The 25,767-nt window shown below is 42.6% G+C and overlaps 2 protein-coding genes across 4 annotated transcripts in view; both read left to right on the forward strand.

The window, feature by feature from the left end:
* Positions 1 to 21,119, forward strand: part of LOC106565205 (limbin) — a 22,585-nt gene extending 1,466 nt beyond the window's left edge. Inside the window, exons 4-23 of one of the 3 annotated variants that reach the window (XM_014132065.2) lie at positions 55 to 111; positions 243 to 429; positions 768 to 868; positions 993 to 1,058; positions 1,288 to 1,422; positions 1,766 to 1,905; positions 6,385 to 6,709; positions 7,045 to 7,284; positions 9,275 to 9,450; positions 9,627 to 9,786; positions 12,152 to 12,340; positions 12,801 to 13,093; positions 13,295 to 13,487; positions 13,981 to 14,124; positions 14,731 to 14,958; positions 15,168 to 15,406; positions 15,553 to 15,640; positions 15,794 to 15,969; positions 19,435 to 19,533; positions 19,945 to 21,119. In XM_014132065.2, the coding sequence (XP_013987540.1) occupies positions 55 to 111; positions 243 to 429; positions 768 to 868; positions 993 to 1,058; positions 1,288 to 1,422; positions 1,766 to 1,905; positions 6,385 to 6,709; positions 7,045 to 7,284; positions 9,275 to 9,450; positions 9,627 to 9,786; positions 12,152 to 12,340; positions 12,801 to 13,093; positions 13,295 to 13,487; positions 13,981 to 14,124; positions 14,731 to 14,958; positions 15,168 to 15,406; positions 15,553 to 15,640; positions 15,794 to 15,969; positions 19,435 to 19,533; positions 19,945 to 20,383 (3,675 nt within the window). In that variant the 3' untranslated portion in view covers positions 20,384 to 21,119. The remainder of the gene's footprint in view (positions 1 to 54; positions 112 to 242; positions 430 to 767; positions 869 to 992; positions 1,059 to 1,287; positions 1,423 to 1,765; positions 1,906 to 6,384; positions 6,710 to 7,044; positions 7,285 to 9,274; positions 9,451 to 9,626; positions 9,787 to 12,151; positions 12,341 to 12,800; positions 13,094 to 13,294; positions 13,488 to 13,980; positions 14,125 to 14,730; positions 14,959 to 15,167; positions 15,407 to 15,552; positions 15,641 to 15,793; positions 15,970 to 19,434; positions 19,534 to 19,944) is intronic. The other 2 variants (XM_014132066.2, XM_014132067.2) reach the window with 2 other exon arrangements.
* A 2,274-nt stretch (positions 21,120 to 23,393) lies between these two features.
* On the forward strand, positions 23,394 to 25,448 carry cytl1 (cytokine like 1). Its single transcript, NM_001146509.1, is given in 4 exon segments — positions 23,394 to 23,614; positions 23,704 to 23,748; positions 24,120 to 24,266; positions 24,640 to 25,448. Coding segments are annotated over 4 exon segments (438 nt in total). The 5' UTR covers positions 23,394 to 23,473; the 3' UTR covers positions 24,745 to 25,448.
* Positions 25,449 to 25,767: the final 319 nt, after the last annotated feature.

Genomic DNA, 25,767 nt, shown 5'->3' on the forward strand with positions numbered 1-25,767 from the left:
ATGCTTTTGTGAAACAGAAAAAACTTGTAGTGTTTACTTTGTATTTTGTTCCAGATTCAAAGTGCTGCACAGCCATCAGCATTTGGACTCAAATTTCAGAAATGTGCCCAGGTAAGTAAGGTAGACTCTGTAGAGGATGGTCTTGCATTGCTCATTACTGTTCGGGTAGACTCGATATCTAGAAGTGTATGTACAATGCGCCCTCATATACCATGTGTTCTATACGATCCTTTGGGACACAGGTGGAGGCAGGTACCGAGTTCCCCCTTCTGACGTTCTTCCTGCTCATCAACAACACTGGGCCTCCAGGGGACAGCAACCTTTCCCAGCTGGCCATCAGGGACTCCGTCTCTGGGATAGCAGCCCTGCAGAGTGGGGGGATGGTGGTGGAGAAAGGCTTCCAGACCTTCACCATCGACTCACTGCCAGGTACACAAGAGTCATGAGAAATCTGTTTCATCAATCTGTCCGGCAGTCAGATCACCAGGGTTGTGTTCAGTATGCACAAAATGAGAAAATAGCCTACATTTGAAACGGGGAGATACTACCTGAACTTGTGTAATAATAAGCACTGATTTTCAGTTTGTTTTGCTACAGTGTACCTCACTGAACATGACCCAGGCTCCATGCTAAAGAACAAAGTCTCTGCCACCTGAACTTATCCAATTGGAGTTATTATGAACGTTGTTAAAATCATTGTATTAGCTTTTTACTCAATATTTCCAACCGTAGTTAATATCATTGTTGTTTTGGTTGTGTTTCTGCAGCAGGATCTCAGTATGTTGTGACGTATACTGCCCTCATCAAGGGTCACAAGAGTGAAATTCTGGACCTGCCTGCCTTCCTAACCTTCTCCAATGCTTCACTGGTACTGCAAACACTTTGTCCCTTTTTCTCTTGCTCTGTATATATTGCCAAAGCAGCAACACTTTACATTGCCTTTACATAGGTGCTATTCCAGGGTAATTTATACTGTTATTCACTCTTCACAGAATGACGTCAATATGTTTGGTCCAATGGTGGCTAATTTGACACTGAGGCTTAACTCCACGAACAAGGTAACCTTGAAGCCTTCATTTCTTAGTTCTTAGTTTATCAATGTGATGTCGGTTGATAGTCGTGCTCAACGTAATGCTGCGTTTACAATGCTAAACCTTACATACAACCTTACTTACGTACATTTCGTCACAGTAATCAGATTACAGTATTGTCCGTGCCCCTGATAGTAATTTCTTTCTCTTTTTCAAATATTGATGAATATGACTGACTCTCACTATACACTTTCAGATTTACCCCAATCACTATGTCCATTTTGCTGGGTTTGTTGGTGGATTCTTTCTGTCCTTGTTGCTGCTGTCCCTGGGATTTCTGGCCATGAACCTAATATGTGCCCGAGCCAGGAAAAGCTCCCTAGAGCGAAGGGTAAGACGTTGTTACTGTAACCTCACCACTATTAGCTTACCTGAGTCCCAGATCTGATTGTGATGTCCTGCCAACTCCATTGCTGTGTGACAATGACAGCAATGAAGTTGGCAAGACAGCACAAACAGATCTGTATACTTGTTAGCCACCCAGCCGTTGCAAAAAAAACTATGAAACCAATACAAAGTGAACAAATTGACTCTCTATTTTATTTTGTTTGAACTATGATTTGAAAGATATTTCTCCTCTTGTTCGTTGACTACGGTTGTTTTGTTCTATTTGAAAGCTATCCACTGTAAAGAGATTGTTACTGTTTCTCTTTGTTTGTCTGTCATTCCTAAAGAAAAAGCGAGGCGCTTCAGACCCTGAGTATGCGGTATGCAACATGAGTGAGACGGCCAAAGAAGAGGCAGCATTCGAGGACAAGATGGTGGACATCATGGTGCTGGAAGACCCTCAGAACATGTATCAAGCTCTGGAGAAGTGAGTATGGAAATGCCAAAGGATATAATGCTTTATTACTTGTCGTTGTTTTTATTATGTCTTATGCTCTAGGAGTAGGAACTGTGTTATGCACACTGAACAAAAATATAAACGCAACATGCAACAATTTCATAGATTTTACTGAGTTACAGTTCATATAATGAAATCAGTCAATTGAAATAAATGTATTAGGCCCGAATCTATGGACTTCAGTCCGTATCTGGTGTGACCACCGTTTGCCTCATGCAGCGCGACACATCTCCTTCGCATAGAGTTGATCAGGCTGTTGATTGTTGCCTGTGGAATGTTGTCTCACTCCTCTTCAATGTCTGTGCGAAGTTTCTGGATATTGGCGGGACCTGGAACACACTGTCGTACACGCCTATCCAGAGCATCCTAAACATGCTCAGTTTGTGACATGTCTGGTGAGTATACAGGCCTGGGATATTTTCAGCTTCCAGGAATTGTGTATAGATCCTTGCGTCATGGGGCGGTGCATTATCATGCTGGAACATGAGGTGATTGAAGTGGATTAATGACACGACAATGGGCCTCATGATCTCGTCACGGAATCTCTGTATATTGAAATTGCCATCGATAAAATGCATTTGTGTTCGTTGTCCGTAGCGTATGTCTTTTTTTATTAGACTTTTTTTTTCTCCCCAATTTCATGGTATCCAATTGGTAGTTACAGTCTTGTCTCATCGCTGCAACTCCCGTATGGACTCAGGAGAGGCAAAGGTCGAGGGCCGTGCGTCCTCTGAAACACAACCCAACCAAGCCGCACTGCTTCTTGACACAATGCCCACTTAACCCGGAAGCCAGCTGCACCAATGTGTCAGAAGAAACACCGTACACCTGGCAACCGTGTCAGCGTGCACTGCGCCCGGCCGCTAGAGCGCGATGGGACAAGGACATCCCTGCCGGCCAAACCCTCCCCTAACCCGGACGACGCTTGGCCAATTGTCCACCGCCCCATGGGTCTCCCGGTTGCGACAGAGCCTGGACTCAAACCCAGAATCTCTAGTGGCACAGCAAGCAATGCAGTGCCTTAGACCACTGTGCCACTCGAGAGGCACCGTAGTGTATGTCTGCCCATACCATAACCCCACCGCCACCATGGGGCACTCTGTTCACAAAGTTGACATCAGCAAACCACTTGCCCACACAACGCCATACATGCTGTCTGCCATCTGCCCGGTCGAGTTGAAACCAGGATTCATCCATGAAGAGCACACTTCAGCGGTGTGCCAGTGGCCATCGAAGGTGAGCATTGGCCCACTGAAGTCAGTTACAACGCCGAACTGCAGTCCGGTCAAGACCCTGGTGAGGACGACGAGCACACAGATGAGCTTCCCTGAGACGGTTTCTGATAGTTTTTATCAGCTGTTTGGGTGGCTGGTCTCAGACAATCCCGCAGGTGAAGAAACCAAATGTGGAGGTCCTGGGCTGGCGTGGTTACACTTGTTCTGCTGTTGTGAGGCCGGATTGACGTGCTGCCAAATTCTCTAAAACAAATTTATGGTAGAGAAATTAACATTAAATTCTCTGGCAACAGATCTGGTGGCCATTCCTGCAATCAGCATGCCAATTGCAAACTACCTCAAAACTTGAGACATTTGTGGCATTGTGTTGTGTGACAGATTTTAGAGTACCCTATTATTGTCCCCAACACAAGGTGCACCTGTGTAATGATGATGCTGTTTAATCAGCTTCTTGATATGCTACACCTGTCAGGTGGATGGATTATCTTGACAAAGGAGAAATTCTCACTAACAGGAATGTAAACAAATTTGTGCACAACATTTGAGAGAAATAAGTATTACGTGCATATGGAAACTTTCTGTGATCTTTTATTTCAGCTCATGAAACACGGGACCAACAGAGACAAGTAATAGGGTCATTTTGGTTGCATTAACAAAAAGATGTTGCGTTTATATTATCGTTCAGTGTATTTCTTTTCTTACTAGACTGAAAGTAGCTGTTATTTGGTCATTATGAGAAGTTGCTAAGGCTTTATAAGGGCCATACATGCATATAATTATTGAGGCATCGTGTTGCATTCCATGTTTCCCCGATAATTCTTTCCAGCAGCAGTGGCAAAGTTAGCGTGGGGCTTGGCCAATGGCGTGGTTTCTGACCTTCCTCATGGCCACGCATACTGTAATTTGTTTTGCCGTTTTAAAGCTAATTTCCTGCAAATCTACACATTTTGCCATGGGGCGGAGACAAAATGTAACAGTTTTAAGCTAGTTTCCTGCAATTCAAAACATTTAGTCACGTGGCAAAAAAATTAAACGTTTTAAAGCAAATTTCCTGCAATTCTACACATTTTAATGGCTTATGCCTTGTTCGTATGCTATCTGAGTGACTCAAACACTATAAGACAATCAATGGGGGCTCCATGCCATGACATTTTGGGAAATTTTTTCTCCCTGACTGTCTATTTTTTATTCTGGTGATTGTTAGTTCTCAAACATGATCTTATTTAAAAAATATATAACTCTGTTTTCTTTCTACATACTTTATATCTGGTTTTAGTCATTTAAGTTTATACTGAAAATTATTTACCATCCCAAAGTTATTATTTTTAGTAATGGTCACGTTTTAGTAATGGTGGCCTGCCGCTGCTAAATGAATATAGGGTAAACACTGGCATTATACCTTTCTGCATTAACCTTTTACTGCAGTGGGCTAAATCTGGGTTACACAGAGTGTTTCTTTGTAGTCTTAAACAAATCAACTTTGAAACAAAAGGTATACACCTAACACATTTTTATAGTCTTAAAAGAAAGAAGACACCTGTACCATGTCAGATATAGAGTGGAAATGTACTCAATTCTGGGTTTGCATCCCAATCTTACACTTTATATACATTACATAGTACTGAATTTTTACAAAACAGTTTGACATAGAAACCCCAAATTTTCAACAACAAATAAAATATATGTTTGTTAATTATGAAAATATGAAGATTTTTTTTTAAATATATAACATTCCACCCATGAGGCCAGTAGAGGGCTATTTGGTCATTTGACTGCCGAAAACTGAGTGTTGATGAACAATAAAGTATAAAGTCAGACAAAGCTTTATAATATACAGTACCAGTGAAAAGTTTGGACATACCTACTCATTCAAGAGTTTTTCTTTATTTTGACTATTTTCTACATATTGTACAATAATAGTGAAGAGATCTAAACAATAAAATAATACATATGGAATCATGTAGTAACTAAAAAAGTGTTAAACAAATCAAAATATATTTTATTTTTTAGATTCTTTAAAGTAGCCACCCTTTGCCTTGATGTCAACTTTGCACACTTGGCATTCTCTCAACCAGCTTCATGAGGTAGTTACTTGGAATGCATTTATTTTAACAGGTGTGTCTTGTTAAAGTTCATTTGTGGAATTTCTGTCCTTAATGCGTATGAGCCAATCAGTTGTGTTGTGATAAGGTAAGGGTGGTATATAGAAGATAGCCCTATTTGGGAAAATACCAAGTCCATATTATGGCAAGAACAGCTCAAATAAGCAAAGAGAAACTACAGTCCATCATTACTTTAAGACATGAAGGTCAGTCAATACGGAAAATGTCAAGAACTTTGAAAGTTTCTTTTAAGTGCAGTTGCAAAACCATCAAGCGCTATGATGAAACTGCCTCTCATGAGGACTGCCACAGGAAAGGAAGACCCAGAGTTACCTCTGCTGCAGAGGATAAGTTCATTAGAGTTACCAGCCCCAGAAATTGCAGCCCAAATAAATGCCACAGAGTTCAAGTAATAGGCACATCTCAACATCGACTGTTCAGAGGAGACTGCATGAATTAGGCCTTCATGGTCGAATTGCTGAAAAGAAACCACTAATAAAGGACACCAGTAAGAAGAAGACACTTGCTTGGGCCAAGAAACACGAGCAATGGACATTAGACCGGTAGAAATCTGTCCTTTGGTCTGATTAGTCCAAATTTGATATTTTTGGTTCCAACCGCCGTGTCTTTGTGAGACGCCGAGTAGGTGAACGGATGATCAACAGGACAATGACCCAAAACACACCTCCAAGCTGTGTAAGTTATATTCGACCAAGAAGGAGAGTGATGGAGGGCTGCATCAGATGACGTAGCCTCCACAATCACCCGACCTCAACCCAATTGAGATGTTTTGGGATGAGTTGGACCGCAGACTGAAGGAAAAGCAGCCAACAAGTGCTTAGCATATGTTGGAACTCCTTGAAGACTGTTGGAAAAGCATTCTTCATGAAGCTGGTTGAGAGAATGCCAAAATTGTGCAAAGCTGTCATCAAGTCAAAGGGTGGCTGCTTTGAAGATTCTAAAATATAAAATATATTTTGATTTGTTTAACACTTTTTTTTGTCTTCACTACTTTTCTATAATGTAGAAAATAGTAAAAATAAAAAATAAACCTTGAGTGAGTAGGTGTGTCCAAACTTTTGACTGGTACTGTATATCTGACATCCTCACAGCCTGGAGATGTCCAGCCTGCTGCGAGCCACCTCCAGCCTGGAGAGCAGTCGGGTCCAGATGTACAAAGATGTGATCGCAGCCCTGCTGGCCGTGCTGCGCTCCCAGAACCACATGTCCCAGCAGGCCGAGCAGCGCCTCCTGAGCGTGCTCCACGGTCAGCTGATGGGCATGGAGGGCAAGCTGAAGGAGGAGCACTTGGCACGCATGGCAACCCTGGCGGCCCAGTGCAACCTGGAGACCCGGGAGCAGATGGAGGCGGAGCATCGCAGAGAGGCCCAGGAGAAAGCACGGGCAGAGGTGCTGTTTCAGCACTCTGATGAACAGGTACTGTAGTGGCTATTATCAATCAAAAATCATTGGCGGAGGTAGAGAGCAATGTGACTTGTGCATAAAAAATTTGTTAAACATGCCAGAAATGGCTCCTATGGGCACAGATGGAGAAGCAACTCCAGCCCTGTGCTTAAATACCTGATTTAGCTAATTATGGTCAAGACTATGGTTAGGTGATTATTTGAAGCAGGTGTATTAGTGGTGGGCTGGAGCAAATGCCTGCACACCCAGTAGCTCTCCATGGCACTGGATAGACTAAATCAAGTGCACTTCAAGTATTTCACACTTATATTTAACACAGGTCTGGTTGATTCTGGTTGATTCTCCAGGAGCTCCACCAATGCAGTGTCCTCCTGGAGAAGCTCCACAAGCTGAACCAGAGTCACCTCCAGCGCACCCTGCTGGTGAGACACGAGGAGGCCTCAGCCAAGGTCCAAAGGCAGATAGTGGAGTGGAGAAGAGTGGAGCTGCACAAGATCTTCTCAGAAGAGCTGGAGGAAGCCACCAGGATGTGCGAGTTGGAGAAGACCGAGGCCAGGAGTCTCCTGCATGACTACTTTGCCTATCAGGTGAGCTAGTGAAGATGGTCCCGTTCAGTAGGAACAGATAGGAGGAAACACTTTGAAACAGGCAACGTAAATGTTCAGGTAGGAGCTACTTCAGCAATAGTTTTCAGCAATGTTTCGCTGTATGTATCACTGAGAGTTGCTTTGGACTAAATGGGAAAGTCAAGGGGAAATACTGTCCTCTCAACTAATCTCGTCACATACAGTTGAAGTCGGAAGTTTACATACACTTAGGTTGGAGTCATTAAAACTAGTTTTTCAACCACTCCACAAATGTCTTGTTAACAAACTATAGTTTTGGCAAGTCGGTTAGGACATCTACTTTGTGCATGACACAAGTAATTTTTCCAACAATTGTTTACAGACAGATTATATCCCTTAAAATTCACTGTATCACAATTCCAGTGGGTCAGAAGTTTACATACACTAAGTTGACTGTGCCTTTAAACAGCTTGGAAAATTTCAGAAAATGGTCAATTGGAGGTGTACCTGTGGAGGTATTTCAAGGCCTACTTTCAAACTCAGTGCCTCTTTGCTTGACATCATGGGAAAAATAGGAAAAATCAGCCAAGACCCAAGAAAGAAGATTGTAGACCTCCACAAGTCTGTTTCATCCTTGGAAGCAATTTCCAAACGCCTGAAGGTACCACGTTCATCTGTACAAACAATAGTACGCAAGTATAAACACCACGGGACCACGCAGCCGTCATACCGCTCAGGAAGGAGACGTGTTCTGTCTCCTAGAGATGAACGTACTTTGGTGTGAAAAGTGCAAATCAATCCCAGAACAACAGCAAAGGACCTTGTGAAGATGCTGGAGGAAACGGGTACAAAAGTATCTGTATCCACAGTAAAACGAGTCCTATATTGACATAATCTGAAAGGCCGCTCAGCAAGGAAGAAGCCACTGCTCCAAAACCGCCATAAAAAAGCCAGACTACGGTTTGCAACTGCACACGGGGACAAAGATCGTACTTTTTGGAGAAATGTCCTCATGTCTGATGAAACAAAAATAGAACTGTTTGGCCATAATGACCATCATTATGTTTGGAGGAAAAAGGGGGATGCTTGCAAGCCGAAGAACACCATCCCAACCGTGAGGCACGGGGGTGGCAGCGTCATGTTGTGGGGGTGCTTTGCTGCAGGAGGGACTGGTGCACTTCACAAAATAGATGGCATTATGAGGAAGGAAAATTATGTGGATATATTGAAGCAACATCTCAAGACATCAGTCAGGAAGTTAAAGCTTGGTCGCAAATAGGTCTTCCAAATGGACAATGACCCAAAGCATACTTCCAAAGTTGTGGCAAAATGGCTTAAGGACAACAAAGTCAAGGTATTGGAGAGGTCATCACAAAGCCCTGACCTCAATCCTATAGAAAATTTGTGGGCAGAACTGAAAAAGTGTGTGCAAGCAAGGAGGCCTACAAACCTGACTCAGTTACACCAGCTCTGTCAGGAGGAATGGGCCAAAATTCACCCAACTTATTGTGGAAAGCTTGTGGAAGGCTACGCGAAACATTTGACCCAAGTTAAACAATTTAAAGGCAATGCTACCGAATACTAATTGAGTGTATATAAACTTCTGACCCACTGGGAATGTGATGAAAGAAATAAAAGCTGAAATAAATCATTCTCTCTACTATTATTCTGACATTTCACATTCTTAAAATAAAGTGGTGATCCTAACTGACCTAAGACATGGAATTTTTACTAGGATTAAATGTCAGGAATTGTGAAAAACTGAATACTTAAATGTATTTGGCTAAGGTGTATGTAAACTTCCGACTTCAACTGTATCTTGTCTCATCTATCTCATCTAATTTCTTCTCATCTCTTTCCATTTTAGTCATTTAGCAGATGCTCTTATCCAGAGCGACTTACAGTTAGTGCATTCATGTTAAGATAGCTAGGTGAGACAACCACATATCATGTCTCATCTCATGTCTTCTCAATTCATCTCATTTTATTTGATCACATCTCATCTCTCTAGAATAAGCTGGAGGAGGTGCTGGATGTGGTCCTGGCCAACCAACGTTGCATGCTGGGAGAGCGCCACGCCCAGAGGAGGTTCCTGGTGCACAGCCTCCACAGCCTGAAGGGCCTCATCTCCGAGACCTTCTCCAGGACCTCCAGCCAGATAGAGAACTGCTTCAGGCAACATAGGAGGTTGGTTTGTGCTATGACTCTCTTCATGTGTTATATTGTATGTCAGGTTTTATAGCACCTGTTGTCTTCTACATACTTGTCCTTAAGCCATTGTAGACTACTAAGGGTTCGGGAAACTTGGGAAACATAGATGTAGCCTACATTCCTAAAATGCAACCTTGCCTGTATTCCAACAGGGGGAGCGATGTGTCTGAAGAGCAGGTGGAACTGCTGCTAGACAAGGCTCAGAAGGAGCTGGTGCTGGTGAGGCAGGGCCTGGACGAGGCTCTGAACCGGGAGAGGAGGGCCATGCACTGTGGCCTGGTCAAGAAGAGGAGGGACCTCATCTCCGACATGGTGAGATGATTGACAGTGCGTTGTTTAAGTCAAACTTCACAGTGTTGCTCTCAGGCAATACATTTGCATATCTTAATTAGATAAATAATGAATTAGCACTTATTTGAGAAATACTGAAAAATACTCCAAAATAAGATACTATTTTTTCAAGAAAATATCTCTATCAATTCCCAACTCCTGTGCCTTTACTCATTTACTAATAACATAAAGCTGGGAATTATTCTGGGTAATAGAGAAACCACAAATATTACTGCCAGATACTGTGCCTTGACTTTTTCCACATTTTGTTACGTTACAGCCTTATTCTGAAATGGATTAAATAAATAAAAATCCTCAGCAATCTACACACAGTACCCCATAATGACAAAGCGAAAACAGGTTTTTAGAAATACTGAAATACCTTATTTACATAACTACATTTTAGAAAAAGTGAAACATTTACATAAGTATTCAGACCCTTTGCTATAAGACGCGAAATTGAGCTCAAGTGCATCCTGTTTCCATTGATTATCCTTGAGATGTTTCTACAACTTAATTGGAGTCCACCTGTGGTAAATTCAACTGATTGGACATGATTTGGAAAGGCACACACCTGTCTATATAAGGTCCCACAGTTGACAGTGCATGTCAGATCAAAAACCAAGCCATGAGGTCGAATGAATTGTCCGTAGAGCTCCGAGACAGGATTGTGTCGAGGCGCATATCTGGGGAAGGGTACCAAAAAATGGCTGCAGCATTGAAGATCCCCAAGAACACAGTGGCCTCCATTATTCTTAAATGGAAGAAGTTTGGAACCACCAAGACTCTTCCTAGAGCTGGCCGCTTGGCCAAACTGAGCAATCGGGGGAGAAGGGCCATGGTCAGAGAAGTGAACAAGAACCCCATGGTGAAGAAGGACAACTGTCTCTGCATCACTCCACCAATCAAACCTTTATGGTAGAGTGGCCAGACGGAAGCCACTTCTCAGTAAAAGGCACATGACAGCCTACTTGGAGTTTGCCAAAAGGCACCTAAAGGACTCAGACCATGAGAAACAAGATTCTCTTGTCTGATCAAACCAAGATTGAACTTTTTTGCCTGAATGCCAAGCGTCAAATCTGGAGGTGGCAGCATCATGCTGTGGGGATGTTTTTCAGCGGCAGGGACTGGGAGACTAGTCAGGATAGAGGCAAAGATGAATGGAGCAAAGTACAGAGAGATCCTTGATGAAAACCTGCTCCAGAGGGCTCAGGACCTTAGACTAGGGTGAATGTTCACCTTCCAACAGGACAACGACCCTAAGCACACAGCCAAGACAACGCAGGAGTGGCTTCAGGTCTCTGAATGTCCTTGAGTGGCCCAGCCGGAGCCCGGACTTGAACCCGATTGAACATATCTGGACTGACCTGAAAATAGCTGTGCAGCAACGCTCCCCATCCAACCTGACAGGGCTTGAGAGGATCTGCAGAGAATGCGAGAAACTCCCCAAATACACATGTGCCAAGCTTGTAGCGTCATACCCAAGAAGACTTGAGGCTGTAATCGCTGCCAAAGGTGTTTCAACAAAGTACTGAGTAAAGGATCTGAATACTTATGTAAATGTGATATTTCTGTTTTTATTTTTAATACATTAGCTAAAATTCTAAAAACCTCTTTTTGCTTTTCCATTATTGGTTATTGTGTGTACATTGATGAAGGAAAAAACTATTTCATCAATTTTAGAATAAGGCTGTAACCTACCAAAATGTGGAACGAGTCAAGGGGTCTGAATACTTTCTGAAGTCACTGTATGTATATGATTGCCATAGCCTGAAGGACATCCCATGACCATTAATTCCCTGAAGTATTTACATTGTATATAACTTACAAGTAATACATAGTGTAACCATCATCCATGTACATTTTGTTGTTGATTAGCCATTCTTTCTTTTTTATAATCATATTTGTATTTAATGAAATGTATCGACTGAAGATTACACAATACAACAGCAGTAGTGTTGTTCCTGTATACATGATTATATTTACTATTATTATTACTATTGAAATTAACTGTATTCATTATCCTCTTTGCATTGTACTGTATTTACTCAAATGCTGTACCACTATACTGCTTTGGCGATATCTACAAATTGTATATCATGCCAATATAGCAATCTGAATTTGAATTTAAATCGGTAACAGCTAGGTTTTGTTCTGTTCAGTAGGGCACAACGTAGTGGAATATTCAGATGAATATATATTGAACGAACATCAGCTCTGTTCTTGCCATTTCTATCTGCAACGTTTTACATTTGCCGACTGAACATGCCCAAGGAGTGCCTATAGGCGTGTAGGGGCCAGGTGTCGATTTTAAGCTTTTCAACCTTGTCTTTTTCTCTTCATCCAGCTGCAGGGCCACAAGCAGAGGCAGAAGGAGCTGTCGGCCCTGTCCCGAGGGGGCCTGGAGGAGGACAGGGTGGAGGTGGAGCCGGCCCAGCACCTCCGCTGCTGGCAGAGCCTGCTGACCGCCCAGTGCCTGGAGCTCGGGGAGCTCATCAACAACCTGGACGAGGAGGCCGCTGCAGACATCCGTAAGGTAACTCAAAATGACACAACACCCGCCTCTCTCCTTATATACAATGGTTAGATTAGGTAACTTGCACAACATATGTTGCCAATTTCGAATCGCTAGCTAGTTAGCAGTGCACTAGTAGCATCCATTGTTCAAGTGACAGCACTCGCTCTCTAAGACTTAAAGTAGTTGTTTCCCTTGCTCTGCCAGGGCCATGGCTTTTGTGGAGCAATAGGTAATGGTGCTTTGTGAGTGCAAAGTGTTGGTCTGCAGAAAGTCCCCAGTTCGAGACCATTGACAGACAGGACTTACTTTGTTGCAAGTACACAACATAGCTGTTTTTGAAAAAGTTATTGTTAGACAGCAAATGAACATCATACATGATTGTACATACATAGTTACATGGATTGTTAACTAACCAAGCAAGTAGTTTCACTTTCCCTGACTTTCTATTGACTGGAGATTCACCTTTGACCTCCCCCAGGTCACCATGCGTGTGATCCACAGCGCCATGGCGGAGGTGAAGGCCATCCAGCCTGCTGTCGCCCAGGCTCTGCTGGCCCTGGGGAACCCCCGTGGCCCCCTCCAGCAGCCAGAATCGGGGTCCCCCACAGGGGCCAGCAGCAGCGCCCTGTCCCAGGCCCAGGAGAGGCTCCATCTGGAGGGCAAGGCAGCAGTAAGGACCCTCCAGGCCTCCAGGGACTCGCTGCACCAGGGCATGGAGAAGGAGCTGCAGGAGCAGCAGGAGCTGAGGGCCAGGGGACAGGTCTTCTTCAGGTGAGCAGATGTTTGTTTTCCAATCACCTTTTCAGGTCAGTCCCTTGCGCTATAGAGAAGATGGTCATGTTGGTACACATTTCAGATTAATTGTGAAAGGGGGCAAAAAAATAAACCTCTGGGGTATCTTAATGCGAATATTAGCTGTGTGTGTGGCCATCCATCTGTGTGTGTGTTTGCGTGTATTTTCTATCCTTCCAGGTCTCTGTGCTCGTCACAGCTCACCTTATCGGACGAGGAGCTCCTACACATGAAGCTGGAGTTCCAGAACTGTCTGTCCAGGATGGACCACTGCCTGATGCTGCCCCACGCCCTCTCCCGCTCCAAACTGCAGACCGCCCTGTCCACCTGGAGGAAGGAGATGGAGGAGCAGGCTGAACATTCACAGCCAGAGGTTGGTGGAGTATCTGATACAAACAGTTTGTAGTGCCAAAATGATAATACTGCCCTCTGCTGGTTCCTTAGCTGTAACATACAGTTGACAAAGATCACTTGGACATGTTGCGTTATATATATACACTACCGTTCAAAAGTTTGGGGTCACTTAGAAATGTCCTTGTTTTTGAAAGAAAAGCACATTTTTTTGTCCATTAAAATAACATCAAATTACGGATATAGCAGTGAAGTCACTGGTGATGGCCATCCTATTTCAAACTCATCCCCTCTCTTTCAACTGACGCCAGACTTTCTACAGACATGTAAGCTGGAGCATTGGCACATTGTGGGAGCGCATGAAAGTATTGACAAAAACACCTAGTCTATATCCATAGAGGTCAATGGTAAAACAAATAGCAACTAATGCTAAAAAGACAAGATGAAATGACAGTAGCCTATGCTGTGGAGATACTTCCCTCACCATCTCACTAACCATCTTGTGTATTTTCCAGAAGAAGACGAGGACTAAAGGGAAATCCACTGAGGGCAGACAGCGAGCAGACCCCTCAGAACTGCTGCTCTTCCAGAAGAAGATGGAGGACAGGATACAGCTGTTTGAGAAAGAAAAAGAAATGGAGCGCACTGTGAGGGAGAAGGTTCGGTGGAACTCAATTCACTCAAACTTTATTTGTCCCGAGGGGCAGTTATAAAATGGAGGAGAAGGCTTTTATATTGCGCATATCCTCTTTTGTCACGTTCACTCAATTTTTGCTCCTTTCGTACAGCTGGACGAGATGGGAATATAGTGGAGGCGGGTAAGGGGATATTCCCGGACGGACTCCGAAACCTTTAGAGCCTTTAGAGTTTCTCAGACCCAGATTAAGCCTACTCCTTGGCTAAAATCCACACTCTGTAAATGATCTCGTTGAACATCCTTTTTAGTCCAGGAATGGTCTCATCATCAAATTCAGAAAAACTGTCCCTTAGCGTTTACTGCCAGTGTTATGAAACCTGTTAGTCAGCCTACTGATAAACCTACTCTTGCTATGACTAGGGTTCCTCGGGCTGCCTAACTGGACCATAACCTGTTATAAAATGTGCACATTTAACACGAAAATAAGAGTAAGCGCACAGGGTGTTAGATGTATGTCTCACCAGGGTCCAGGGAGAGCTTAGTTGAGTAACTGTGACCTAATCACTTAACCTAACTCATTTCCTACAACTTTAGCTAAACCCCTTCGTTCCCTGACGTCTCTCTCTAGGTCCTGGAGGAGATGCGTAGCGTGAGGGACTCGGAGCTTCGGAACCAGGCAGACGGCCTGGCCGTGCAGATGGCCGCCCTCCACTACCAGAAGGCTGAGAGGAGGACCAGGGTCCTGGAGACCTCCAGAGCTCTGCTCACCATCCAGAGCCTGCTCACAGAAGACCTGCGAGCCAGCAGGAGCCTGGGGGCAGCCCCCATAGCCCAGAGCATCCTGAACCACTGTCTGGTAGGATAGGACATTGTGGCATGTTGGATGCTTTACCATGTACTGTAGCCTGATTCATACTTTAGCTGTGAAGTATTACATCATTGGCTCAATTTGATCAAAATCCGCCTGAGCAATTTGGTTGCGCACACACAGATACAGGATACAAAATATATCCTCAGTGAGTAAAGTTTTTGTGAAGACCGTGATCCCTTTGCGTGTGACTACAGGGATTGGAGGAAGCGGAGCTCCAGCTCCAGAGAGAGCATGCAGAGTTGGAGAGTCTGGAGTCTGGACCCTCCAAACACAGACCACCCAAAGACCCACACTACTCTGATAATGAAGAGGAAGAGGAGGAAGAGGAAGGGCAAAGGAGGCTGTTTCATATAGAGCGTGACAGCCGCATGGCCACCATCCTTCACGAGGCCCTGTACATGTGTGATCAGGTCATCGTTCTGCAGACAGAGAGGTGGTCTTTTTGGAGCTATTATTCTGCCTAAGAGAAATGTACAATTGAGAAATATTCTTACACAAATGCACCATGAAGCGTAACACAGAACATAGCCCCAAGTGCGAACAGAATAATTATGAATATTTTATCATTTTTTTTCCCAGGCTGCAAGAGGCCAACGCTAGGAATCAAGCCATGGAGGATCTCAAGGAGCAGCTGGAGCTGAAGAGACTCTACACAAACTGTGACCAGGTGATCTAGCATCATATAATTGTGATTCTCCAATTGCTTTTTAGTCTAGAAGTAGGCTTAATCTGGGTCTGAGTCACTATTTTGTTGACAGTCCAAGCCCAAGGAGACAGTTTTTTTTCCCGCCATCCCTCTTTTTCCTCCATCCCGCCCCAGGATCTGGAGTTTGCGGCCAGGTTGGTGAGGCAGAGCCAGGTCTCCACTGAGGTTCTCCTAGAGGCTCTCCGCCTCCTCCTCCCAACCCTCCCCGAGTCGGAGCTGCTCTCCCTCATTGATGCCCTCTGCCCCAAGCAATCGGTCATCCCAGCGTCCGCAGAGCAGGAGAGCACAGTGTAAGAACTACTGAAGCTCCTTCGTCTAGCAATAGTTTTATTGGTAGTGGATTGGAGTGTTTTCTTCAGAATTGTTTAAAGGTATACCGCGAGATTCTGGCATTTAGGCCAGCATTGCTATTGTACCTGTAGACTTCCAGTCATTGCGCTAAAGCTAGTTAGTATTGGCTCACGAAACGTCCGCTAACTTCCTTCATACTGCACGCAGAAACATAAAAATGGTATCTACGAGTTCATCTGACTCTGGGTAAGTAGAACATGGCCAGAATCTCGCAGTAGACATTTAAAGGTAGAGTCTGCAATATGACATCATCAACAAAGCAGGGCGACTTCCTGCTTACAACAGCAACAGACTTCAAATCTGCCGCAACAGAGCTTAAAGGTAGAGTTGTCAACACTGTGGCATGTTCCTGCTTACAGACATTAACAACAACAAAGTTCATATCTTCCATTGCCAGTATTGGCTGTTCCCAAGGGAGGGTGAAGATTGGGAACAGCGAAAAGTAGCAGTCTTGGCAGATTTGAAGTCTGAGACAAACTCTCTGCCTGGCCATTGAAACTCAGGGTAAACTTTAGTCAAGTATTGAGCATGGTGCATCTGATAGCTTGCACATCTTTGGTGTCTAACGCCAGTTTTAACCCACCACTTACATCCAGTAAGTAAATGAAGTCATACATATGCTCACTGTTTAGCAGGCTCCAAAACAGCAATCCCACTAGAGAATAGAACTCTTGGAGCAGTTTGTGCCGTGCACCAGATGTTTAGGCGGGTGTCTATGAGTGACTCACACCAGCACAATGTGTTACTTGTCAGTAACGTTGGATGCAGTTTGTTTCCCATCTTAAAAGCTTCTAAGATATATTTATCATGTGTCAATCTAATAATTTAATTTGGCTCCTATTAACTTAACTTTGAATATGGCCCTTCTTGCCCTTGTAACCACTGACGTAGCACACACCCCCGCAGTTCCCGCAAGTGGTCCCCCCGGAGGTTGGGCCCCCCAGATAGCATATGAACACGTCATAAGCCATTCTTTATTTATTTTATATTACAGGAAATTACCTTTCAAACTACAGGGTGGGCTCCGCGAAACTGCGCTATGGCACTAATTGTAAGCACCTGCCACACACAAATATACTACCACAAAAAAATAGAACTAAAAGGAATTTCAAGTAGATTCCAAAGTAGAACAAAAAGGAACTAAAAGAAAATGGTTCAACATTTCAGCCTTCATGTGGGGAATTAATAGCAAGCTAAAATTTATGTGATCATACAGGGGAAGCTGGTATTTCAGTCCACATGAGAACTTTTGACAGAACCTGCGAAAAGATCAAGTCAAAATAAAGTCTTCACGTTTCGTAAAATACAGGGGTGGACTAACAGTCAAATGCTTACTTCCAAGTCCTTTTTCGAGTTAAAGATATAAATGTAATAGTGTCACGATGAATGAATACACAGTAAATAACGAATAACAATGACGAGTATATAATATCAAATCAAATTTTATTGGTCGCATACACATATTGCGGATGTTATCGTAGGTGCAGCGAAATGCTTATGTTTCTAACACCAAAAGTGCAGTAATACCTAACAATACAAAACAATACACACAAATCCCCCCCAAAAAACAAGGCTATATACAGGGAGTACCAGTGCCGAGTTGATGTGCAGGGGCATGAGGTAATTAAGGTAGCTATTTACATATAGGTAGGGTTAAAGAGACTAGGCAACAGGATAGATAGATAGATAGATAGATAGATAGATAGATAGATAGATAGATAGATAGATAGATAGATAGATAGATAGATAGATAGATAGATAGATAGATAGATAGATAGATAGATAGATAGATAGATAGATAGATAGATAGATAGATAGATAGATAGATAGATAGATAGATAGATAGATAGATAGATAGATAGATAGATAGATAGATAGATAGCAGCAGTAGTGGGTAGCCATTTGATTAGCTGTTTAGCAGTCTTATGGCATGGGGGTAGAATCTGTTCACGGTCCTGCTGGTTCCAGAGAGAACAGTCTATGGCTTGGGAGGCTGGAGTCTTTGACAATTTTTTGGGACCTTCCTCTGATTTACTTGGTGTGTAAAATGTTAGTTATAACTGCATTCTTACAGCACTGTCGAAGTAGTGAGACTAATCAATGTGATCTCTCTGAGGAGGAAAGAATACTCATTCAAATCAAATCCCATTTTATTTATCACCGAATACAACTGGTGTGGACTTTACAGGGAAATGCTTGCTTACGAACCTTTCCCAACGATGCAGAGTAAAAAAATATATATTCAAAAATTAAGTAGTAACTAACTCAAGAGGAGTAAAATAAAATACACAAGAATGGAGCTCTATACAGGGAGTACCGGTACCAGATCAATATGCATAGGTATGAAGTATTTGAGGTAGATATGTACATGAAGGCTGAGTAAAGTGACTAGGCATCCGGTTAGATAATCATAAATACAAATATTAGCAGCAGCAAATGATGAGTGTAAAAGTGAGTGTCTGTGAGTGTATGTTTGTTTGTGTTGTGGGTGTGCATATTTTGTGTTTGAATGTGTGAGGGATTTGTGTGGGAGTGACAGTGTAGTGTGTGTATATGGTGTGTATATAAAGTCTAGTGAGTGTGCGTAGGGTCAGTGCAAAATAGTCAGTGCAGATAGTTTGGGTACCATTAATTGACTATTTAGCAGTCTGGCTATTATGGCTTGGGTGTAGAAGCTGTCTCGGAGCCTGTTGGTCCGGGAGCCGATGCTCCGGTACCGTTTGCTGGATGGTAGGAGAGTGAACAGTCTATGGCTTGGGTGGCAGGAGTATTTGTCCATTTCTGGGTCTTCCTCTGACGCCGCCTGGTATAGAGGTCCTGGATGGCAGGGAGCTCGGCTCCAGTGATGTACTGGGCTGTCCGCACCACCCTTTGTAGCGCTTCGCGGTCAAGGGCGGTGCAATTGCTATACCAAGCGGTGACGCAGCCAGTCAAGATGCTCTCGATGGTACAGCTGTAGAACCTTTTTAGGATCTGAGGGCCCATACCAAATCTTTTCAGCCTCCTGAGAGGGAAGAGGTGCTGCCGTGCCCTCTTCACGACTGTGCAGGTTTGTGTGGACCATGTTAAGTCCTTAGTGATGTGGATCATACCTTCCCATCTGCCCATGATACATTGGCTGGGAGCTTGGAACACTTACTGTCAATGTGTTGTCTGGGCTGGCCAACATTCTGTTTGGACACTGTTGCTTGTGTGAATAATGCTCTTTGTATGAGGACACCTGGGACTTGGCCTGTCTAGCCAGGAAAAGAGGGACGTTACTGAGAAAGTTAACTTAAATAGAACAAAATGCATCATTTTGTGGAGTCTCCATCTGCTTAATTCACTTGTCCCCTGCGTGAATACTTTTCTTTATAGCCAGAGAGCTATTTTTCTTTTCCATTCTGGCTGGTTTTTTTTCTCAGGTGGCCAGGGGGAGCAGGAAAATCTCTGCTGGTCAGACTGAGGGAGGAAATGGTGGGGAGGAATGTCTCAGCCCACAGCACGGACAAGGACAGAAACCAGTGAGTGCAAGACAAAGAGCCTCAACTTTTTTCTGGAGCTTTTATTTTAGATGTGGATACACTTTCAGGCCCTAATTCAATCAGTTCTCATCAACTCAGAATGTTGACAATGTAATGTTGACGACAAGGATGGGTGTGTCTGTGCGAATTTAAAAAGGTTACTGCCTTGATAACGATAAAGCATAAACATTGATTGTGAGTCAACCTGCAGTGCTGTTTTTATTTATCGGTGATTGAATTGGAGCCTAAGGGTACGTTTTCAAAGTACTAGGAAATAACTTGGGAGAGACAATATTTGGCACATAGCAACATAGAGTGGTAGATGCATTTTGGTCCCACTTTTGTAAAATACTATATATACTGTAGATGCTTCAGAAATCATAATCAAATGTCATGCTCTTCATTTTCCAGGTTCCAGGAGAAGAGACAGAGCCTGCTGGAGAGGCTGTTTCTCAATCCCAGACCCGAGGCTCGCAGGGACGTCATGCAAGTGTTGGTCCAGGAAAAGGGGAGGGAGGGAGTTGTTGCCATTCCCAAACCAGTCGCGACTGGAACGAGCCAAACCATAGCCTCGGAACAGCTCCAAGACTCCGTTCTGATTTCAGTGGGAGGAGGAGTAGAGGTGGACGGTGAAACTGTGTTTGTCTCCACTACTGCAGCAGCACCCTCCACCTCTGGCTCGGCCAACGATGCAGTAGTACTGGACATCCCCACTACGGGGGAGAGAGTGTTTGTGTTCCGCGTTCTGCCGGAGCCCCAGAACACGACAGGGGCCACCAACAGGAAGAGGAAGAAAAGGAACTTTCTTAATCTGAAGAAGGGATCGGTGGCCCCCACAGACCAACCCTGAGCTTGCTGGTGGTTTCAGAGGGTCTACTGTAGACACAGACTTGCCATTAGATTCCTACTGGTCCTATACTGAACCCCTAGCCTGGTCCCAGGTCTGTTTGACTGAAGGAGTTGGCAAAACAGCACAAACAGATCTGAGAACAGGCTAGGGGAACATGTGCCCTGTTAGACTCTGTTATGAGCTCTAAAATGTCCCACCTTTATGGTACTCAATGATGGTATTATGATAACAATGAGAAAAATTATATGTATTAACGTTTAATTTAGTTGAAGTAGTCTCAAGGTACTTTAAAATAGCCATATAGTTGCAGGCTTTGTCTGTAGACAGCTAGTTTTTCTGATAATGAATGATTTGCACGTCTTGGCATATACATAAACCACATCACCATTATCAATATTTTAACAAATTATATAAATACAATTATGATAAATATATACAAATGTTATAAAAAAAAATAGTATCGTAGTGTTCCTATCCATTGTATGTTAAAACACCTGCAACAGTCATTTTTTTTGGCAAGCTCAAAATAACAATCCCACAAGTTCAACCAATGTGTTACAACAGTTTTTTACAGATTCATAAACGATCAATAAATTAATAATGATCAGTTTAGCTATATACACTCAGTTTATTAACTAGGCCTACCTATAACTCTGTAAATCGTTTCATTAACAGCCATACAAATGTTACCAACATGCAGTGATGTAAAGTACTTAAGTAAAAATACTTTAAAGTACTACTGAAGTAGTTTTGGGGGGGTATCTGTACTTTACTATTTATGTTTTTGACAACTTTTACTTTTGCTTCACAACATTCCTAAAGAAAATGATGTACTTTTACTCCATACATTTTCCCCGACACCCAGGGCGGAAATCCCGGGGGACACGGGGGACACACGACCCCCCCCATCCTGGGAAAAATATGATTTGTCCCCCCCCAATATATCACTGAAACATAACTATGTAATTTAAATAATATTAATAATACGCAATGAAAGCAATTGTGCTGATTATAGACACTTAATAGCGCGTTTTTAAGTTTCAAAAGATTGCGACCCCCCCCCTCCCCTTGCCTCACAATGGTTTGATCCACTGCCAGTTCCTTAGCTTGCTACGTAACTGCCGTGAGGTTCATCCAGTCAGTCGCGCACACACACACTAGCTGAATATGCAGAGCTAGCGCGCAAATATTAACTATTAAGCTAGCTAGTACCTATTCCATTTATGTGGCGTCGTCAAAGATGGAATCAGCATGCAGATGATGTAAGTTAGTGCTTCAAAGTCCCTGTGATAAGGTTAGCGATAAACTGAAGTCCAAACTGAACAGAACTACACTCTCTTCTACCATTGTCTTAAATATATTTAATGGTCTCGTTGCAAAAGCTAAATTGTCGCAAGGGAACTTTTATTTATTTATTTCATTTCACCTTTATTTAACCCGGGTAGCAAAGATTATAGCAAACACCACTGAAACTGAATTGGTGCTCGCTAGCTTTGCAAATTCAGCTATTGTTGGAAGCCAGCCAATATGAAACAAACTATTAAAATTACAAAAGGTTGCAGCATATGTTGTGTAAATGGTGAACTCATACAGCTGTCAACTCTTGTCATTTTAATCCGTTTCACATTTTCTAGCTACCTTTTAGATCGAAGCCCATATAGAATGATTGAAGATGATAGAAGCCCATCTCCTACTGTAAATAACCTACACACTGTGTGTGTAGCCAGCCAGGTAGAAAAATGGCAGAAAAATAAAAGACGGACATCAGAGTATTTTTCAATACACCAAAACGCATAGTAAGAACCCTAGTAGCCTAATATCTCAAAGACTAGTTGATAAAATGTTCATAAGAAAGAAATGAAATTCTAATGGAAATGTTTCACAATGATGTCATTAGGCAGAGCAGGCAACAGATGGCACACAGACAGCAGAGTTGGGGACAGATATGCAGGGACAGACTGGCAGAGACAGGGAGGTAAGTTTGTTGAGTCTTTGTTTGGCAACATTATGAAAGGTTCTCAATTTTTTTGACTTGTAAAATAGGAACATAATTGGAAAATGCCATGGATACCCCCACTCTCAATTTAAACTGGTGACTGAACTAAGATTTGTTAAAGGCAATGTTATTGCTGTTGTGATTAGTTGTGTAGTTTTGGGTACCGGTAGTTAGGAGTACGGCAAACACCTTATTTCTTTGGTTCCTCAATATACATTTACCATATTAAACGTAGGCTATGTGTTACAGCACTACTTTTGGTGTCCTCCTCAGGAATTGCTCTTGTGAAAATGTCATGTAATTGTCCCCTCCAAAGTGGATATCAGATTTTCGCCCCTGCCGACACCCAAAAGTACTCGTTACATTTTGAATGCATAGCAGGACAGAAAATAGTCAAATTCATACACGTATCAAGAGAACATCCCTGGTCATCCTACTGTCTCTGATTTGGCGAACTCACTAAACATGTCTGAATGTTGGAGTATGACCCTGGCTCTACGTATATATATAAAAAAAACAAGAACATTGTGCCATCTGGTTTGCTTAATATAAGGAATGTTTTATTATTCATACTTTTACTTTTGATACTTAAGTATATTTTAGCAACTACATGTATTTTTATACTAAAGTATATTTAAAACCAACAACTTTTATACTTTTACTCAAGTAGTATTTTACTGGGTGACTTTCACTTTTACTTGAGTCATTTTCTAATAATGTATATTTACTTTTACTTAAGTATGACAATTGGGTACTTTTTCCACCACTGCCAACATGTGCTTACATTTATTTTGATAGTGACATGTGGATTGTTACAGCATGGGATGATACACTTTGTTGTCATCCTGAAGGATGTTGATACCTGGAAGAAATTTTACGTTTCCAAAATGCATAGGAGCGCGTCATAAGTTTCATATCCAGTTATGTTGCGCTTAGTGGATATTCGACGTCGTCATCTCTTTTTTTTGTTTTGTCACTCCCAACTACAAACTGCAAAGTTGCTCGACAAAGAACACACTCGTTTTGTAAAGCCCAAGCGTAGTTGCCTCTACAGAAGAAGCCTTTTTTTAACCGATGCAACAACGGGTAGAAAGATGAGACTCGCACCTTTCTTTTGTTTCTTTAGTTTTATTTGGTTAGCAGATTGTGCACCACCGACATGCTACTCCCGAGTGCTTGGCTTGAGCAAGGAAATAATGGACCTTTTGGAAAAACTACACAATTATCATCTCACGGTGTGCTATTTCAATTTCATTTTTTGATTAAAAACAGTTATTTTCTTATGTATCCAAATGTTTTCTCATTTAGACGTTTTATTCCGTAGAAAACCTGCGTGGAGATTCTGCCCAAGATGTTTCTGGATGTGCACGTAAGTTTAACACCATGTAATTTATCTGAACAAAATATTGATTCTCGGACGTCATACCAGTATTGAAGAAAAGGTCGACAGAGGGAACCAGAATCTGATTTGACGTCTCATTTGGGTTATATTGCATTAACTGTAATGTGTTTGTGATGCAATATGCATGTTTGATGTAGATTAGAAGATGGATGCATTCCATAATGTGATTGGATGCCGATATCAAAGCTGAAAAATGAAACTTTCCGATCAATTTAAATGAATATGAAACAGTTGTTGTACACCAGTATCTGAAACTGTTTCTGTGTAACTTTTGAATCGATATATTATAATATTCATTGAGCTATAGGTTAAACAATGTCTTTGTTATTTCCCTGTAGAATTCGTGCATCGTGACCAAGCTCCGTGACTTCCTCTATGTTGTGGAGAACCTTCCTACACGGTACTGCAGAGAGCGACCCAGGATCGTGTTGTTAAAGCGCAAAGTCAACAACCTCTACACAATTATCAACAGAATCTGTTATCGGGTATGTGTGTGCTTAGCTATGCAGAAGAATGAACCATGCTGTCTCTCATACCCAGAGAATTATTAAAATAAAAAAAGATCTGTCATAGCCTATTCTGTATGTGGTGCAGGAAATGACTAGCCTCTTTCCAGATCTGTTCTGCCATGCCAACCCTTATAATGACAATGACATGAGTTGACGAGATGGCATTTCTGGAACCAAGCTAAGGAATTACAGGCCAGAGTTCAATTCAATATAAAAAATAACGTGATTACTTCTGCTCATTTAGTTTATTGTCTGCCAACGTTTCCTCAGTTTTGCTCATCCTTTCACCCACATTCTGCAGCTGAAGATATTGTGTATGCCAAGGTCTGACTGTTTGACCTCCCCACAGGACCTAGTGTATTTCACAGATGACTGTGAGGCCATTGAGACTGGACAGAGTACCCCTCGCTACGGAGAGGACAGGCTCCAGCTGCTGGTGGAAGAGAAGAGATGAGCCCATCCAGAGACAAACACACGCACACTCACATGTGCAAACAGCGCAACAGTGCACGTCTCACACACACACACATGAATGGAAGTGTGAGGGTATGTAAACCCTGTTTCACTCAAAATCACACACACACACATACATAACATCACACACAACACACAACTATAGTGGGAAAACATGCCAACGCTGTTTATTTTCTAACCTATGTAGTGGTGGCCTACAGAGTTGATGTTATTGGTGAAGTCTCATGTTAGATGGCATGTGTCTGGTTACATTCCACCAAGTGGTGGAGAACTTTCCACAGGAAATTTGCTGAATACCAGCCATTCCAATGAAAACCTTACAATAATAAACCAATAAGAAATGTTTGTGAGCCTCGCTTACCGCTGCTTACTTACCATACTGTTCGAAAGGGAATGCCTAATTTATCCAAATATGTTGTTTGCTTCCATAACCCTTCGTACTACTAAGCTGTCTTCAGGCTTGCACCTACCTAGTTCCCAGCCTGTACACCCCTGAGAACAGAATGATTACCTCATGCTTGTTGTTTGATTGTATGAATAGGCCTACTCTTTAACCTTTAGTTGTGTATCTTGTTTTGATGTAGGCTAAACTTAATCATGATCGCGTTTTCTATGTAATTGGATCAATATATACGTTTGTGTAGTGTATTCCTTATATGTTTGTAATAAAACAACTATATCTCTTTTTGGTGCCTGTGAGTTTTCAAATGTGGTGTGTGAGCAGCAAGCACAAACACAATTGATTTTCTTCTAATATTGCAAGACAGTCGAGTGAGTTTTGATATTGAATTTGCATTGTGAGTGAAAATAGGAAATGCCGTGCAAGGATGTTGGCTGGGGGTGGCAGTGGGCGTAACATGCAGGACTGGTGATTGGCAGTGGCAGTTCCAATCCAGGTGTGTTTTTGGTTTTTTTACATTATCCCAACCCCCTAACCCTTACCTTTACCATTCACTGGTATGATTCAACTTTATCTCTTGTGCTTGCCTTTAAATATTGGTTG

This window comes from Salmo salar, chromosome ssa12, assembly GCF_905237065.1.
Source record: "Salmo salar chromosome ssa12, Ssal_v3.1, whole genome shotgun sequence".
NCBI classification, from domain to species: domain Eukaryota; kingdom Metazoa; phylum Chordata; class Actinopteri; order Salmoniformes; family Salmonidae; genus Salmo; species Salmo salar.